The 18,333-nt window shown below is 53.3% G+C and overlaps 1 protein-coding gene across 4 annotated transcripts in view; it reads right to left on the bottom strand.

Annotated features, from left to right (window-relative positions):
- Positions 1 to 18,333, bottom strand: part of TEX264 (testis expressed 264, ER-phagy receptor) — a 31,038-nt gene that overhangs the window by 7,878 nt on the left and 4,827 nt on the right. For all 4 annotated transcript variants that reach the window (XM_039243681.1, XM_039243680.1, XM_039243683.1 and 1 more), the window contains one exon: positions 9,459 to 9,680. In XM_039243681.1, the coding sequence (XP_039099612.1) occupies positions 9,459 to 9,680 (222 nt within the window). The remainder of the gene's footprint in view (positions 1 to 9,458; positions 9,681 to 18,333) is intronic.

The following is an 18,333-nucleotide window of genomic DNA, read 5'->3' as shown; positions in this document are numbered from 1 at the left end:
TTGGAAACACACAATATATTCCCTTCTCATCTGAGGTTGAGCTCATTACTAGGGGCAGGAGAAAGACAAGGATTTTGGCCCATGCAGCTCAGAACTCCTGCAGAGGCTTAGATGGGCATGGTGGGCCAAGGTTTCCCCATGCTACCCACAGTGCTTCCCCTGGTAGTTCATACTGCATCAGGAGAGGGGAGGAGGACGGTGAGAGAGGACCTGAACTACTCTCATTTGGGCACCAATCAAGCCATGCCCTTGGCTTTGGCTAGATGTGGGAAGGGGGTGTGGGGCAGAAAAGGTCAGGTCCAGGTGGAGACTGAGGTTGGATCCCACTCCTAACCTGCCTGGATTCTGGGTCTTCTCAGAGTGGCTTCAAAGCCCCAAAAGGATGAGGCAATGGGTACAGGCCAAGGATTGGGTCACACATCTCCCACTTGCACTTGAGCCCCAGAAAAAGAGGAGTTCTGCTCCGTTGTCTCTACCCAATCACATCCCTTTGCCTCACTGGGGTGAGGGGCTCTGGGCCTCCCTGTTCAGCCTGAGCTGCCCAGTCCTACCCATCCCTCCATTCCAGCCTGGACAGCTGGGCAGCTACAATGCCAGCGAACAGCTGTTGCATCCCACCCGAGGTGGTGGCATCTCCTCACTGGGTGAAGTGAGGCATGCTCATTTTTAATTACACAGACACCAACGTGCACCCGCCTGCACACAGCACTGCCTGCAAATGGGGGCTCAGACCCTGGAGGCCCCTTAGGCAACTGGTCTGCATCGCACGTGCAAAGTGATGGGGGAGGCACAGCAGGCACTGCTACAGCTAGAATGTGGCACATTGTTATTATTCTGCCCAGGAACTTCCGTCAACTTCCCTCTCCCTGGCTGTCTCTCATCCCTACTGGGGCTCCCAACAGCCTCTGGCCCAGAACCTAAACCTGTCTGTGGGGTGGGAGGTGACAGCAGGAGATAGCTTGGGGGTCCCTGCAGTGCCAGCAGGGAGAGCCTGCAGAAGGGTGGGTGAGCATCCTCCTCGCCTTGTAGCAGGAGGGCCTGAAGCTATGAAAATGATGGGCAAAGGAAAACAAGGAGTGAGATGAAGCTTCCAGGGAGGGGAGTGAGGGGGCAGAAGTGGCAGAGAGAGCTCCAGGCAATGAGCCCAGAGCCTAGCTATTGATGAATAGGTGGCTTCTCTGTGGGTCTCAATATCCCCAACTGTAAAATAAAGAGACTGGAACAGATGATCCTAAAAGAAGTGAGAAACTGGAAAAGGTGAATAAAAACACCATCACTGAAAGACAGGACAATTATATACTTGAAAAACCTGAAAGGAATCAATTGGAGAAACTACCACAAATGTTAAGATCACAAAATTAACAAAAAAGCCAAGCCCAGTTTTCTGTGCACCAGTCAGCTAGTTAGAAAACCTAACAGAAGCAACAGATGAAGGCCTTGTGGGGTTGGGTCTGTCTGGAAGCCCCCTAAATGGCAAGGGAGGGAATGGCAGAGGAGCCAGGCTTGGGCGAGAGGCAGGGAAAGACTGTAAAAAGGGGAAGGTGTGAGTGAGAGTGGGGTGGGAAAGGAGGGCGCTGTGCCTGGCACCCCAGCCTGCTGTGCCTGCTGGCGCCACTGCCTCAAGACTTTTCATTTTCACCTCAGAGCCGACAGCTTGCCATGCAATTTACACCTCTGCTCATATTCCTGCATACCCAGGCTTCCTGGGCAGCTCGAGAGTGGGCCTTGGCAGCCATCAGACCAGGGCAGGCTGGGGCACTGAGGAGCAGGGGAGGGTGATTCCCTCTAAGCAGGCACAGGGGATCCAGGCCCTTAAGCACCTTAGTTCCTATCTGGACCAGGAAGCTTCTGACCCTGCAGCCAACCCCAGCCTTTCCTTTCCCCAGGGCCCGGAAGGGCCAATTTCCAACCCCAGCTCAGTCCCAATCTGGCCTTCTTAGGCCCTTGTGGAGCAGGACCAGGGGGCAGGGAGCCTGAGGGTGAGGACCCTATGGGAAACTTGGGGGCTCGGCCCTAGGATCCCCACTATCCCTTCCAAATACAGGAGGGGAGCCATGGCCTCCTAGATGCTGCTGCTACCACGGCAGGCTCCACAGCCCACCCGTCTCCAAGATCCAGCCATTCTCTGCAGCATCTGTGCAGTCAAGGACCTTGAGCCCTGTAAGGTTCACAAACTGACGAATATGTTACTGATTGATTATCCAGCAGCAGGAAGGCTGCTCAGTGCAGATGGGACCATGAAGCCAAGCACCTGGGAGCCAGAGGCATCAGGAAGTGCCAGAGGGGAAGGACAGGTAGGCAAGTAAGGATGAAGAGAGGGGGAAGGAGAGGAGGTAGGTGAGGAGAAGGTGGTCCTATATTTATCTCCAACTGGTACCTCTGACTTCTGCCCTCCCCTCACCCAACCACCTCCCCCCCCGCCCCCCGCAAGGAAAGCCCTTTCTCTGGAGCCTTAGGTTTTCTTTTTGTATAACCAGACAGCTAACCTTCCTTATTTGAGGGGTCTGCTAAAGGGCAGAGTTTTTATGCTCTAGATGACCCCCCTCCTCAAAATCTCTTCCCCTTCCCTCATTCCTGGAATCCCAAGTTTGTGGAGAAGAGCAACAGAATTCTTCCTTGGTAAATCCCATCTGCCTGGGGAAGACTACTCCCTCTGCACTGGTGATGGCCCAACCCCACAGCACCATCCAGACAAGCCTCAACCCCCAGGGTCCTGCGGGACTGCCAAGCTACCACATCTGAGCTGGTATTTCGAGAGTAGTGGCTCCCACGCCCGCCCCAGCAAAGGCTGGCTTTGTGCTTTCAGCCCTGGGGTAGGGGAGTGGGGAGAGGTGAAGCCAGAGAGACTGAGGAACAGGTTCCAGGGCCTACGCCAGCAGTGGGGAGAGACCTGGCCTTCTGAGGGTAACAGCATCCAGGTGCAGTTCACTAAGGGGAGTCAAGGAAGCCAAGCCCTGAGAAGGTAGGGGGCTTCTCTTGGTTTGAGGGCATCTGGGAGTAGAGTGTCATTCAGAGCTCAGCTATGTGGCCTCCAGCTCTCCCTCCCCATCTCTCTGTGCTCAAGTTCTGTTACAAAGCCCAGCTTGGATGTAGTCACTCATTTGCTCAGACACTATCCATGGTGCATTTAGGACCCAGCTTCAGCTCTCGGGCCCGGAACTCTTGCTCCTCCCCTCCACTCTAGCCACAATGTACATATAAGGCATGCCCAAATCTGACTATGCCTGACCTGCTTTTTCACCTTGGAGAATGCTACCTTTCTTTCAAGCCCAAATGCCACCACCTTTCAAAGGTTGCTTTGCCTTTCCTGGTGAATCCATCCCTCCCCTCCCCACTCCACTCTCCCTGGGCATGCCTGAACCCTGTGGCTGGGGGAAATAGGCAAGGAAAGAATTCTCGGGGCCTGTCGCTCGGCCCCAAGTCCTGGAGCTGCTGAGAGTGCAGGTGGTAGCACCAGCAAGTGAGCCTCAGTAAGGGAAGCCTGGGAATGAAGCTGTCTCCACCTCACTGGGGGTGAGGATATGAGGCCCAGTAAGACACCTGTAGCAGCTGCTTCCTGTGCCCAGAGCAACTGCCAAGGTCACCTTTAATGGGCGCCTGCTGGGCAAATGGGCAGCCAGACTCTTCGTGCCCTTTGCTTCTGGCTCCCCAAGCTGACTCCCAGACCAGTAGCTTCAGCCCTGACTCTGTCCACCTACTACAGACAGAGGGTCAACTAGATGTTGGCCCACAGTGCTGCCAACCATGCTCACTGTGGGGACCATCCCACGTGTATCCCAAGTTCATGACAAGTCCTGAACCTCTTGGGCCCAACCTTGTTCATAGATGAGGCAAAGTGGCAACAGGCACATAGCCATCAGAATGATCCTCAGCCCAGGGCACCCAGTCTGGACTCAGCCACTGCTTCATCCATTGAACTTGGGTAACCTCCCTTCTCCAGGCCTCAGTCTCCCCATTTATAAAATGTTGGGAATGTAGGCTTTGACTGCGACCCTATGATTGCCTCCCAGTTGGTTCCCCCATCCCCTGAACAATGCTGCATAAAAGGGGGTTCAGTAAATAACTGCTGAGTAAGCAACTGAGCTGAGGTGACAAGAGGGCCTCCCTTATTAAAAATAAAGTTCAGGAGCCACCTGGGTAGCTCAATTGGTTAAGCATCTGACTCTCAATTTTGGCTCAGGTTGTGATCTCACAATTTGTGGGTTTGAGCCTTGCATTGGGTTCCACACTGGCAGTGTAGAGCCTGCTTGGGATCCTCTCTCTCTCCCTCTCTCTACTCCTCCCCAGCTCTCTTTCAAAGTAAATAAACAAACTTTGAGGAAAAAAAAAAAAAACTAGGAACCCTCCCACATTTGCTCAGCAAAGGTGATTGGCACGAATAGAGAGATTATCCTAAATTTCACATCCCACTGGGGTGTCCTCACCTAGATTCCCAGTGCCTGGGCCATGTTACTCCCCACTGGTGTTCTGGCCCCAGAGTAGACTCAAATCCTGCCTGCCCCCAGCACTGACTCCCTCAAAGTTACCCAGGTAGGAGAAGGGGAAACACATACAGAAAATTCTGAGCCATTGGACAGGACCCCAGGCTGACCATGCTACTGAGAGGAAGCAACAGACTCCCACAGCTCAACAGGCCAACTCACTCCCACAGGCACCTTGCTGAGGCCCCTGTTCCTCAGTCTCCAGCTGGCTGCCCTGTGACACCATCCAATCATCAGCCACTCAAGAGTTCAGTCACCACCACCCCAGGGACAGCCGGACAGCCGCAGGGCTCCCTTAAGCTCCAACTCCCAGTCAGTCAGGCTCCCCAGAAACAACTGCTTCTGCTGGGGGTGCTGTCCTTGGCTTGCACTTGGGATGAGCCCTGGTGCCTCCCAGCTCCACTCACACTGCAGCTGCCAGTGTCCTCGGGATCTGCAACAGACACACAGTTGGCCACGGGTGGAGGGGGCATTTGCCCAGCTGTGCCCCTCTCTGAGGATAGCAGTTTTCAAACCACTTAAGTCTCAGATACCCTCCTCCAAACAAAACCTCATGAGATCATCTGGTTCATTAAAACCCAGAGGAAGAGCTACTCCATTTGAAGCAAGTAAGGGTCCAAGTGTAGATCCCCACCCCTGGCTGCCAAGCCACAGGGGCACCTTAGCATAGCCTTAGGCTCCTGTCCTGAACAGAACTATGGTCTAGGGTTCCTGTTACTTTACACCCCTAGGAAGACAATCCCATCAAACCAGCTTTCCCAGAACTTTACGACCAAGACTCCCCGCAACCAGCCAGCTCACTACATCCACCCCACCCCCACCTGCCCCAGCTTCTCCACAGTTCTATGGAGAAAGAGCCAATGCTTGACCCCCAAGGCCTGCCTGTACTACTCAGCCAACCAACTTCCACATTGATGATGTCCTGTGTCTCTTTAAACTCAGGAGAAGATGTCCAAACATCACAAGGACCCTCCTTGAAAACTCCTGGAAAGCAGAGACCTTGGGGAAGGGGGTTTATGAAAGTTAGGGATGCTGTTGAGAGGCAGTCAGGCACAACGGGGCTGGGCTGGGCAGTTTAACACTCTCAGTGACCTCCCCACCAACTGCTACAGATAGCTGTGAGCACTGAGCTCAGGGGCCTCTCACACACAATCTCACACACAGGACCCCAGGCCTCTCACTCGGTCCTGGTCTACTCCATGTGCCCCAAGCCTTCCCTGAACACTAATTAAGACTGGTTCTACCTGTGGTGAATTTGGGAGCCTTCACCTATTGCTCTGGGCTGACCCTGGGCACCATCTCCTCTGTGGCCCTACAATTTCGGGGAAGCTCAGTTCCCTCCTGCAGATGCCAGAAGACCCACTTCCTGGGACAGGTTTCCTCTTGTCCTGAGGCCACCTCCTGGACTCTGGTGGAGCAGCCTGACAAAGCTGGGGCATCTTCCACATAAAATAATAGTCACATGGTACCCAAGCATCCCTTACACAGATGCTGTCCCAGATTGCTCTGCCTAGGGCCCCCCTGGTGGTTTATGTGAAGAAAGGCAGAGTTCTACCCCTTACAGCTCAGCTTGCCAGGCTGCCAAGCTGGGGAGGGCTGACCGGAGAGCCATGGGCTGCCACACAGACCACAAAGCTGCTGGGATCTATCTATCCTCCCAGAATCCCCATAGAAACCTGACAAATACTTCATTTTTGGGCTCCTTACAGTGACCCCCAGGACCTTTCTGTCCCATGAGGTCAATCCTGCCCCAGCCTCAGGCACATCTGCAACTGCCAGGACAACACCTGCTCTCTACCTCCCTCACCCAAACCCCTGAGACCATTCACCCCTGCCCCTTGCCCCAGCCTGCCAAGCCCTCCTTTCCATCCTGCTGGCAGCACAACTACTGGCCTCCCTCATCCCTCCTGAAACAGAAAGCCGATGGCTGCTGTCATTCCATTTCAAACACCTCCACAGCAGACCAGCCTCAGATCCATAAAGAAGCCAGAGAGGTGGAGAAAAAGAAGGGCACACATACACGTACACACACATACACACAAAGGCAGCTAGCCATCAGAGCTGGGAGAGGCAGAAGAGTCCATAGTCTCATTAGCAGCCTTCTTTCTCTGGTCTCAGGGCAGTGGGGAAGAGGGCAGATGTGGGAGGGAGCTTTATATTATCTTCTGTTTCCTAGGCTGAGAGGCACAGGGCCACCCCCCTGTCCACTGGAGGCTGAGTCCCTTCCTCACTTCATGTGATGTGCTCCCAGGGACACAAGACCATGCTAAACACAGGGGCAGAGGTGACCCCTGCCTCCAGAAACCATCAGAGCATCTTGGGCCATGCCTCCACTGTGGGCAGCCTGACATCTTTCTTCTCCCACAGCACCGTGCCTCACAGACAGCCCTGGAGAAGCCCCTTGCTCTCTCCTATACCTCTGGCTTCCTCATCCAAGGCAGGAAGGAGAATGGTAGCCCCCTGCTCCAGCCCCCACCCCAGGAGAATCAAGCCCAGAACACAGCTAACAGGCTCCCACGAGAAGAGGAAGGAGGAAGGGCTTTCATCAAAGAGGTGACGTCAAAACAAGGCAACTTGTGAAGCTGTCAGGGGCCGGGAAATTTGGACAAAGGTATCTAAAAATAAACCCCTGAAGCCAGGAAAAGGCTTTGGTGGCTGAGCTGCTCGCCACCACACCACATGCCACACGTCCTGTTCTGAGGTCTGGAACCCACAAAGTCTCTTCCTGGGGGTGCTCCTCCAATCCTGAGGATGAGGATGGGCATGACAGACCTGGAGACATCACACAGCAGCCTTTCTTCAGGAAGTGTGCTGAGTGGACCAATGTCTGCCCTCCTGCCCTTACCACCAGCCAGCTATCCCATTCCTTGCTCACCCTGCCCCTCAGCCTCCAGCCCAACTTACCCCCAGGCAAGTACATCCCGCCCCCCAGCACCCTACCCGCTGCCACTGCTAACTCACAAGGGAAATCCAACTCTGTCCTCCCCGTGCCCCTGCCCTACCACAGCAATAGCCCTCCTGTTTCTTCTCTTCCCACCCTTGACCACCAAGGCCACTGTTGGTGACCCATTCATTCATTCCCCAGCCCTGACCCCAGACTCTTTACATCTCCCTAGCCAAGACCTGTCTGAGCTCTCATTATCCATCACCAAGGCCTTATCCCTTCACCCAGGCTGCTCTAGAGAACAAAGCCATCGGATTCTTTCAAATCCACCAAATTCAAATTCCTGCTGACTTCCTTCTCCTGTTCCTTGATCCTAGCCACACTGGCTGCACTCTGTGCATGGCCTTTGCTGCCAGGAGCTGTCCCCAGGACATATACTGTCCACAGGCTCAGGTCCCTAAACATATCTACCACCCCAATCCTCTCTGAAGTCCAAACTGCACATGGCACTGGGGATTCCACACCTCCACCTGGATATCTGCCAGACAGACCCCCCGATACAGCCCATAGGGCTGTTTGCCCCCCCTCCCCAAACCAGGTCTCCATATCTCAGTTAAAAGCACCACTACACACCTGTGCTCCTGCCCAGGCTGAAGGGGACTGGAGCCTGCTGTGACTCCTCCTTTCCCAGCCCCTCCACAACATCCAATCCATGCACAAGTCCGTTAGTTCTATCTCCAAAACAGACTGTAAATCTCCACCTTTTCCAAATCTCTACAGCCACTGCCCAAGTCCAAGTCACCAGCGCTCACACTAGAAATCCTGACAGCTTCCTAGGTACCTCCATTGGCTGCTATGATCCAGGATCTAGTACCCACTTCCCAGGATGAGAGAGCTTATTCTGTACACATGTGGCTAGAGAGGACGTGTTATTTTCCTGGATGCAACACTGCAGTGACTTCCTACCACCTTTAGATCAAACCTATGCTCCCTCTCTGCTCTGCCTGGAATCTTCTTAACCCCTTCTCCAAGGGCTCTTTCAAGATTCTACCTGGGAGGTAGCCTCCTCCAAGAGGCCTCCCTAACCTACTCTATCCAAGCTGGACCCCTGCTTTTTCTCACCATTCTTGTCTAGCACGTATCCCATTTTTGTCTGACATTTATCTTTTTAAAAATGATTTTATTTTTAAGTAATCTCTACACCTATCATGGGGCTCAAACTCACAACCCTGAGATCAAGAATCGCAGTTTCCACCAACTGACCCAGATGGATGCCTCTTGTCTGATATTTATTACCTGTCTCTACCACTTGCTGTAAATACCTATCTATCCCAGTGTCCAGCATCTCACATTGTGTCCAGTACAGTACATGGCACATAGACATTCAGTAAATTCAAACTGAGTGGATGAATAAACAATTGCTTTCAAGCCCAGCTGGGCTATTTCCCTAGTATCCAAGTTTACAAAATGTTCTGGAGAAGGAGGGATGTGCAATAGTGAAAGTTTTAAAAAAATCTCTGTGGACACAGAGACCCCTCAACAGGTCCTCCTGGTGTCTGGCTCTCTTGCTTCCTTCAGGTAGGCCAGTCTGCCAGCATTGCTAATGACTAGGTCAGGAACTGAAGGAGACAGGGTCAACCTAGCCCTGCGCTCAGGCAGCAGGTGCATAAACCCATGCAGGGGCCGGGCCAGGGCAACACAGAACACCTGGGGCCTGCCAGCCACCGAAGCCTCAGGGCTCTTGCTCTGTGGGCCTCCATCAGGAAGGGGTCAGGGTAGACCCCCTCTCAGCCTGGAGTGGGTGCTGAGAACTAAAAATGTCTCTGGTCCAAGCCAGAGCTGAACTGACCAGGTTAAGTTTCTGAACAAGCTCCTAGTAGATGCTCTGGCATCCATGAGGTCTTGGGCATTTGGGACAGATACCAGTAGCCTCTGCCCAAATTCCTAGCTCCACAAGCATCTGCCCCATGAGGGTCCCATGATGCTGCCCTCCCCAAACCAGCTTTTCCTCCCGGCATGAGCAGTCCTCCCTGGCTCTCACCCAAAGGACTGGCTTTCCCCCAACACACACAAACCCCAGGCCTGTCTCTCACCTTGATGTAGGCATCCAGGGCAGGATGGACACGGCGGGTAGCCAGCCAGATGGACAGGGTGGAGGTATACGGGAAGGTGGCCGTTACCACATGGCTGGGTGCCGGGAAGGAGAATACCTTGAAGCCAAATTTCTGGTAGAGCTGGATGAGCTCAGAGGAGGGTGACTCCTCACCTTCACTTAGAATGCTGCCCACCGCACAGCGGCACTTCTCAGGGGGTACCTGGGGAGGAAGAACAGGGGTCTCAGGGTTGGGCGAAGGAAGGAGGCTCTCAGAACTCTTGCCACTTGGGTTCTGTGCCCGCTCAGGCCCGGCAAAACCACCAGCTCCAACAGGCCACAACCCCAGGATGGAGAGGAATATTTTCCTGCTGGAACCTATCTGTGGCCCCAGCCTATCGCATCCTGCTGCAGGACTCATCCATCCCTTCATTTAAGCCTCCAACAAGCATGCCAGACCCAGTGCTGGCCGTGAAGAGGCTGCAGGAACCACTGGTTAGGAAGCAGGACCACACTGGCCTCTGAGCTGCTGATGAAACTGTGAGATCCTCTTCCCCAGTTCCTCAGGCAGGGCCCGCCACCATCACCAGAGCCTCCAGATCTCTTCTCCACCCCATCCCCCCATCCCAGCCACACTTGCGAAGTCCGTTCCTGGCTCAGCTGGAGACTACTGCTTCCCCTTCAAGTCTCCCTGAGCCCCCAGTGCCTGCATATCGCTGTACTCTGCTCCCTTCCCTAGCTGCCCTCCTCTTCTGGCTCCTACAAACCCAAGGCAGATGGGGCTCCATGTGGGGCTCCAACATTTCCTAGGCCTGACCCCAGGCCTGCAAGGCCTAGCATCTACCTCTCTTCCTAGCATCAAGGGGGTCCCAATTTGTCTCATTTCCTGCCACCTGAGTCTATATTGAACCCCAAGGGTATCTGATCTGGAATCTAAGACACTCATTACAGACCTTGTACTGTCAATCCTAGATTTCCCTTGACCCGAAGGTCCCTTTCTCCCATGACCTGGGGCCCAATGACTCCTAAATTCAAAACCCCTCTACCTCAGTTGCTCCTTTTCCCAGTCTACCTTCCCAGCACCGTGAAGTCATTTTGACCTGTTCTTGCCTCTGGCCTCCCTTTCCAAGCCCTGTAAACAATCCCCTAAGTTTTTCTCAGCCCTGCTCTGTCTCTCTTTGACCAACCTAGCTCTATCCTTACAGTCTCACTTTGCCAGGGACTCACACACCAACTCCAGGCTCTCACTTCTGTGCGACCTCACAGCTCTCTGCAGCTAAGGGCCCCTTGCTGCCCCCTTGAATGCTATATCATTAAGCCTAGCTCAGGGCTTTACTGGCAGGCAATATGCTCCACTGGTCAAGACCAAAACTTCTGGAGAAAGACAGGACTAGGTGTGAATCTTGAGTTGTGTTACTCTGGATAAGGCCCTTGGTTTCTTGGAGTGCTGGTTCCTTTCAGAATTGACATATTAAATGAGATACTTCATATGAGGGCTCAGCTTGGTACAGAACTCAGCAAGGGCTCTGTAAATGTTGCTGGTTATTAGTAGCTACAAGACATGACAAACAAGTGACCCTTGGCCTGGAGAACGCCCATTCACCAAACTTCTGAACATGTACCTCCTCCTTACCCATCCTTCAGGTTCAAGCACTCTTCTAGGGAATCTTTCAAGGTAGCTCAGCGGCACCCCCACCCCATCCCACCCCAACATTTTGCTGTAAACTCTTGCTTCCATCAACTCTACCTAGAAGCAGTCATTAATATGGCCGCAGGCCGGCCACTCCTCCTACCCAACCAGGCAAGTGCAGTACCATCTTTTGTCTACAGATGGTGCAACAGCTCCATTTACACCAAAGGCTTGAGCCTGGACACGTTGGCAAGGCCTGCTGACAGACCAATGGACAATACCTGCTGTAATGCCAATCACCATGATCCAGACCCCAGCAACTTATGATACACAAAAGAAATATTCAATATAGATTAGATGGAGAAATGGATGGGAGGTCACTTGACCCCCTCTGGCCCATCTGGGACTGGGTCCCAAGATCTTTTCTGGGATGACTTCAGCAGTCTTTATGGAGCTCCCAGCTCAACATCCTCCTCAATCCCCCAAAAGCACCACAACACCCATGACCACCCTGCTTAGAACTTTTCAATGGCTACCAATTCAGCTCTAGGACGAAACTTCTGAGCCCATCACGCAACACTGTCTTAAGTGGTCCACGCAATACTGCCTGGATTTGTCCACACACTCGCCTAGCACTCCTGTTCTGCATCCCCAAGGCCCCAACCAGGGCCAGAACCCAGGTGGGCAGGTGTCCACGAGCATCTAAGTGGCAGAGGGAGGGATAAATCCAGGGTCTGGCCCAGCCCACCTTGCCAGTCTCCTCTCCCACCACAACCCCACACACACCCACAAAGAACTATTTGCAGCTCCCCAGACATGCCACGTCCTCCTATGCTTCCTGCCTTTGCGTAAGCTACTTCCTCTTCCTGGAGTGTCCTTCTTCACCCTACTCCAGAGTCCCTTCTGCTTGGGCAACTCCTGCCCATCCTTCAGAATTCAGCTCAGCCCTCCTCCTCAAAGCCTTCTGATGCTCCTTGTCAAGAAGCTCTTCCTCTCTGATCCCAAATGTTCAACCAAAGGAGCAGGCCTTATCATATGCTGCATGATAACTGACAGCCTCTCCATCTCTCCCCACCACTCTAGGCTTCTAGACAAAAAGGCCCAGGATCCCGTACACACATTAAGTTCTTGGGCTGTGCTCAACAACAGCACATGCATGCATGCACATGCACACACGGGCCCTGCACATGAGCAAAACTTTTCTCCCTCCAACTTGAAAAGAGGAATGCTCATCACAGGAAAGGGAAGCAGCTAATAAGGAGACAGGACTTCTTAGATCCTGGAAATGTGTTAGCTACAGGTTCTTCCTTTCTGTCTGAGCAACCCCTCATTTCCACAAGTGAGGACATTTCCAGTTACCACCCCCCCTCCCCCCGCCCTGTTCTGCCCTGGCCAGGGGCTGAAGGGCAGATTAAGCCGTTACTCAGCAAGTCCACCACCTACTAAGCAGCTCTGTACCAAGCTGGAACTGGAAAAGCAGCTGAACCCGGCACCAGCAAGGAGACGAAACAGGCCCTAAGACTAGCTGGGGAATGGCAAGGCTGGCCTAGGAGCAGGGGAAGGCTTTCCTGGGCTCCATGGAGAGCCCATGCTCACCTCCAAGAGAATGGCCCACTGAGGTTGTCAGGAGCCTAGAAGATAGAGGAATGTCCTGATAGCTAGAAACTCCACCCATCTTGGTTCCATCTGCTTGCTCCCTTTCCTCACTGTATTAGCCATTTCTCAGGGTACTTGTGGCCAGAACAAGAGCTGTGAGGCCTCTTGAGTCCTGGCCTGGGAGAAAACAGTGGTCTGCTTGGAATCTAAAGCTTCCGGGTACAAAATGGCCCCACTGCCCCTTCCAGAGAGGTCCTGCAGTGACAGGTTGACCCTGTTGGTGAAGCCATAGTGAAAAGAGGGTCCCAGGGTGCCTGGGTGGCTCAGTCAGTTTAGCATCTGACTCTTGATTTTGGCTCAGGTCATCATCTCACAGTTGCGAGACTGAGCCCTGTGCTGGGCTCTGTGCTGATAGTACAGAGCCTGCTTGGGATTCTCCCCCCAACTCCATGCCCCTCCCCCACATGCATATGTGCATTCCCTCTCTAAATAAGTAAACAAACATTAAAAAAGAAGTAGAAAAGAGGGTTCCTGTCTGGCCAAGACTTCACTGAGTCTAGAAACAGGACAAGACTGATTATCTTCCAGGATCCAGGAAAGAAAAATGAGGTCAGCTGGCCCAGACCACACCCAGATCTTGAGTTCAGCAGAAATGGCCGGCCCCGGATCCATAATCAGCAACATCTGACAAGGAGAGCTGCAATGCTTGCCAATCTCAGGCCTGGAGGGCTGCTTTGACTCCTCCCTGGGCAGCGTACCCAGCCCAGAGCTGCCCACAGTAAGGGTAGAAATAGCAACAGTGCCCTTCACTCCCACAGGTACCCCCCAGGGGAACAGAGCAGCCACAGCTGTTCATTGCTGGAGGGTGAACAGTGGGTTCATTTAACCTCCGGGGTGCTGCAGGTCAACACACCAACTTCCCCAAGCTGATGGCACCCAAAGGCAAAAGCTGGGCTAGAACTAGTTAGGATGAGAGTGACACAGATAGCAGGGTCAGAGGGCAGGACCCATATGACAGGCTGGAGGGGAGGGGAGCCACCAGGGTGCCAACCTCCAAAGGAGGGGTCCAGGAGCTTTAAGGGAACTCTCATCTAGAAGACTTTCAAGGCCTTCCTTTTTTCACCCCCAAGCATATCCTAACAACAGCTGGTACCTGACAAGGTGCTCACCATCTGCCCCGGGTGCTGCCTTCTGTACATCAGCCCATTCAATCCAAACAGCATTGTGCAATAGGTACCGTTATCAATTCTAAGACCCAGACAGTAAAGCTATTTAGCAAGGGCCACACAGCAAGGTAGTGTGGAGTCCGAATTTGAACCAAGGCAGATTGGCTCCAGAGCTGTGTCATACAACCCACAGCACCTGGAAGCCCAAGGAATAGGCCCTGCCTAGGAATGGGCTGCTCAATGGACTCTCTATGCTGTACCTTTTCAATGGCCTAGGCCACCTGCAGGAGGCTAGGCCAGAGGCAGGCAAACAGGGTTTCCAAAAGTACAAAGTCCTAGTGGCATGAGGCACGGGAGTGAGGGTAGGCAAGAGTGCTAAGCATCTACTGGGGGCCAGGTATTGGGCCTTACCCTTATTTTTTTTTTTAATGTTTTATTTATTTCTAGGAGAGAGAGAGAGAGAGACAGCGCGAGCAGGGGAGGGTCAGAGAGAGAGGGAGTCACAGACTGAAACAGGCTCCAGGCTCTGAGCTGGCAGTCAGCACAGAGCCCGACGCGGGGCTCGAACCCACGAACCGCGAGATCATGACCTAAGCGAAAGTCGGACGCTTAACCGACTAAGCCACCCAGACGCCCCGGGCCTTACCCTTATTATTTAATCCCTAGAGGAAATAAAGCCTCTGAGGTAGAGATTCTCAGAAAGACCAAGTGACTAACTCAGAATCAATCACAGTCTAGTAAGCAGTAAGGCCTTAATTCAAACCCAGAAAGAGTCCAAAGCCCTCTCTTCCCACACCTCAGTCCTCCTCCTACCAAAGGCAACTCTGCTGGGAACAAGGGAGTGTTCCTTTCCAGAGCTGCCCCACACAGTTAAACCGCTTATAGAGCAAAAGCTTGGACTCCATCTAGCAGAAAGTCATCGCAGGTAACGGAGGTAGAGAATGGCCTGGGCCTTTGGGAAATATCAGCTAGCCCACATTCCTACTGCCCTTGTCAAGGGTCAATGCTGGGAAATCCTACTGCCTCATTCCTTCTTAGGTTCCATGTGGTCTCAGTGCCTCCAGGGAGTGTAGGGGGTGGGGAAAGTGCAGCACAGGCCTAAATCAACACTCTTACTAGCCTTAGCCCCTGCAGAGCTGGTGGTCCCAAGATGGCTCTCAGAGGACTTGGAGAAAAAAGGAGCTTCAATACAGTCTAGTTTACTAAAGGCAAAACCCAAGCACCACCAGTTCCCCCTATATGCCCCATGCCTGGGGCAAGCACCCTTTCCTAGGCCTCAGCCAGGTAAACTGAACCAGCTACCATGCCCCATTTGCCTCAGCCAGCCTCCCTACAAGGGCAGGCAGACAGGTTGCTTAAGGCCCAAACAGCAGTGGAGATGGCAGCAGCAGAGGGTGGGGCAAGAGGTGGAGGGCCAGGTTGGCACACAGGACAGACCCACGGGCACAGTGACAGCAGCTGAGCTAGTAGAGCCCATCCACAGGCCAGAGCTGGCCAGGATCAAGTGAGCCACCAGGGGTTTTCTTCCCAGCTCCTTCCCTCCCACCAAGACCCAAGGCTCCCAGAGGGACCAGGCCAAGGTGGGGGAAGCTAAGGTCATTGTCCAGACCTCCACACTGTACCTCAGAAGCAGGGCTGAGAGCAAAGCAGTTTTGACCATTCTCTAGCTTTACAAGGGCAGAACTGGATGTGTGTGTGTGTTCACATGCTTGTGCACTGAGGGGAGGGAGCAGGCACAGATCAAAGATTGACTCTGGAATGAACCCTCTTCCCTTAGTGCTTGAAAGAGAATATGGCTGCACTCCAAGAATGTTGGGCCCTGGAGAGGAAAGGAACACCTACGAGTCACTGCCAGGGTCTCTCCACTTCCTGTCACATGCTCCATCATTCCTCGTCCTACCTCTCCAAAGGCCCTCAGGGATAGAGAATGGAATCCTTTCTCTTGCCCCACAAGAACTACTTCCCCAGACCCTGCAACTTCCTCCCATAGAGAACTCCAGGATCTGGAGTTGACTGACATACACATGCTGACAAATCTAGGACACAGAGCTGATGAGATATATATGCTCAAAAAGCATCTGACATGAAAGAGTCCACAGCAATTGCCATGACTCTGCCTCAATGGTACCCTTTCCTGTGTCACTCCTGGGCCTACAGCCAGACCAAGTGAGACCCCACCAGGCCTTTCTCAGAAACCAGCCTCCTCCTGTCCAGCTGAGGCCAGGAGCTGAGGCCTACAAGGGGAGTGGCTAGAGAGCTGTCAGTCCACACCCTATGGAGGAGGGCAGCAATGATAGCAGGTGGCCACCTCTCACCAGGTCACTCCCTGCCCCATTCATAGAGCCTGGAATAGTCTCATTCCTCCCCACATTCACACAGAAGCAGGTTCAGGCTCCCATTGTGCTCAGCCTGGAGAGGGAGAGGGTGTGGGGATGGGCCACACAACAGTGCAACCTACATCCTGTCCCTTCCTTCTGTGAACCACAAGTACACAGAGCCCCATACTGGACACTGCTCAGAGAGGCAGCCGAGGGAGAAGGCTTGGGTTCTTAGCTTTCCCCAGAACTGGATGGGGTTCCTCCCCCAGGCTCCCCTGATACACCCACACTGAGAGGTCCTGAGGGATAGGCCCCTTAGCCCTTAAGGTGCCCCGCTGCCCAGAAGCATGGCATAGATCAAGTGCTCAAATACCGTATGAGTGAACTGTGTGAGATAAATACAACTCTGGCTATATGATCCTCAGTCTCTTCCTCTATAATATAAGCAGTGTGGACCCTGAAGCCTCAGGTACTTAGAGACCAGATAATCTATGATAGTCATGAGCACTTGAAGTCTGGGGGTCCATGGTTCCCTGAAGCTTCTGTGACAATCTCTTCTAGGAGGAGAATATACTGCCCAGCTCCCAGAGTAGGTGGAGACTAAGCATCCCTGAGCCACCCCAGGTGTCAGGGTATGACCCATCTATGAATGAGGACACAGGTATCTTCTAGAGTGACCCAGGACTGAGAGGGACAGGATCAGAGGGGCCACTTGACCTATACATTTGTCCTCTGAGCCATCCAGATGTCCATAGCCAGGCCAAGGGTCTAGGGCTAGGTCATAAGAGCTCAGCATAATGTCTCAGTGCACCTAATTAATATGAATGTTTTGTCCACCCTTTTTGTTGTTGTTAAACAGCTATTGAGGGCCAGGTGGTAGGATGAATGTCTCACCTGTGTCAATTTCATTCTTGCCAGACAGTCTGTGAAGCAGATATCTTAATATAGCTATATAGATGAAGAAACAGAGGCCCATAGAGATTATGTGATTTGATCAAGATTAGACAGCATGACAGTGATGAGACAGAATGAGAACCCAGGGCTGCCAGCCTTGAGGCTATACTCTCAGGCCATGGCCCCCCAAGACTGGCGCCCAACTAAGGCTGTACCCAGCCAATCCTGGACACCCAAGAACACCCCACCTCAAGGACAATTGTATGGAGGGCTGCCTAGAGGCAGTGGCTGGGCTAGGTCCGTGGAATAGCCTCCAGCACTGACCTCAAGGTATACTGCTGCCTTGGCTCTTTCCCATCCTGGAATTTTCATTTCCAACCCAAGAAGGAATGTGCTGCTTTAAGAACAAGACATGCTGATGAGGAAAGAGGCAACTGCAAGGATTCTCCTCCTTCCCGCCACTGAGGCCTTGCAGAGTCTCTAACAGGACCAGGTGAGGAAAGAGGGGCAGAGATCAGGGGAGGGCATATAAGAGGGGCAGGGACTTACATTAACACAGCTCTGCAAGGGTGGGGGTCAGGCATCGGGTCCGGGAGCTTTCCGAAGCCTAGCACCTGCCCCATGCCACTTAGGTTCCAGTGCTCTAGACTCCCACTTAGTGCCATCTCCCAAACATGTGACCTCAAATCCTCATCGTCTACTCATCCCTCAACCAGGCCATGTCACCTCTCACCTGGGCCCAGCCCAATCTCCTCAATGGCCTCCAGGTCTCATCTCCTCCCCTCCTCCACCTACCATCCAGTTAATTTCCTAAGTCACAGGGGGCAAACTGTGCCGCGCCTTGCCTCCCCACCTGCTGTTCCTCCCACTGCCTGGCCCAGTGAACCCTTCTACCACTTTCTTCACCCACCACATGTCCACTGGTCACACTTCCCCTGTCATCTCATGTCTGTAAGCCTTTACTGCTGTACTTCCCTCAGTCAGGAGGCCCTTCGTAGCAGAGCAAAGTTCTACTCACAGGAGAAATCCCAGCTAAAGTCTGTCTCCTCTCTGAGCCTCTCGGGCAGACCTGAGGTACCCTCCCCAAACCCACAGCTCAAAGCTCTGCGGGTATCAAGTATAGTGCCTATTAGAGATTCATTTGTATGGGGCTGACTTGCCAACCACATGAAACTTTTTGAGGGAAGGGCCAGGTCTGTTCATCTCCGGAGCAGAGGTATCACGCAGAACCTGGCACAGACAGTCAGCACACCCTCATTTCGACTAAGTACC

This window comes from Hyaena hyaena, unplaced genomic scaffold, assembly GCF_003009895.1.
Source record: "Hyaena hyaena isolate Hyena2069 unplaced genomic scaffold, ASM300989v1 scaffold_231, whole genome shotgun sequence".
NCBI classification, from domain to species: domain Eukaryota; kingdom Metazoa; phylum Chordata; class Mammalia; order Carnivora; family Hyaenidae; genus Hyaena; species Hyaena hyaena.
The sequence above is the reverse complement of the archived record's forward strand: the minus strand, read 5'-3'. Positions and strand labels throughout refer to the sequence as shown.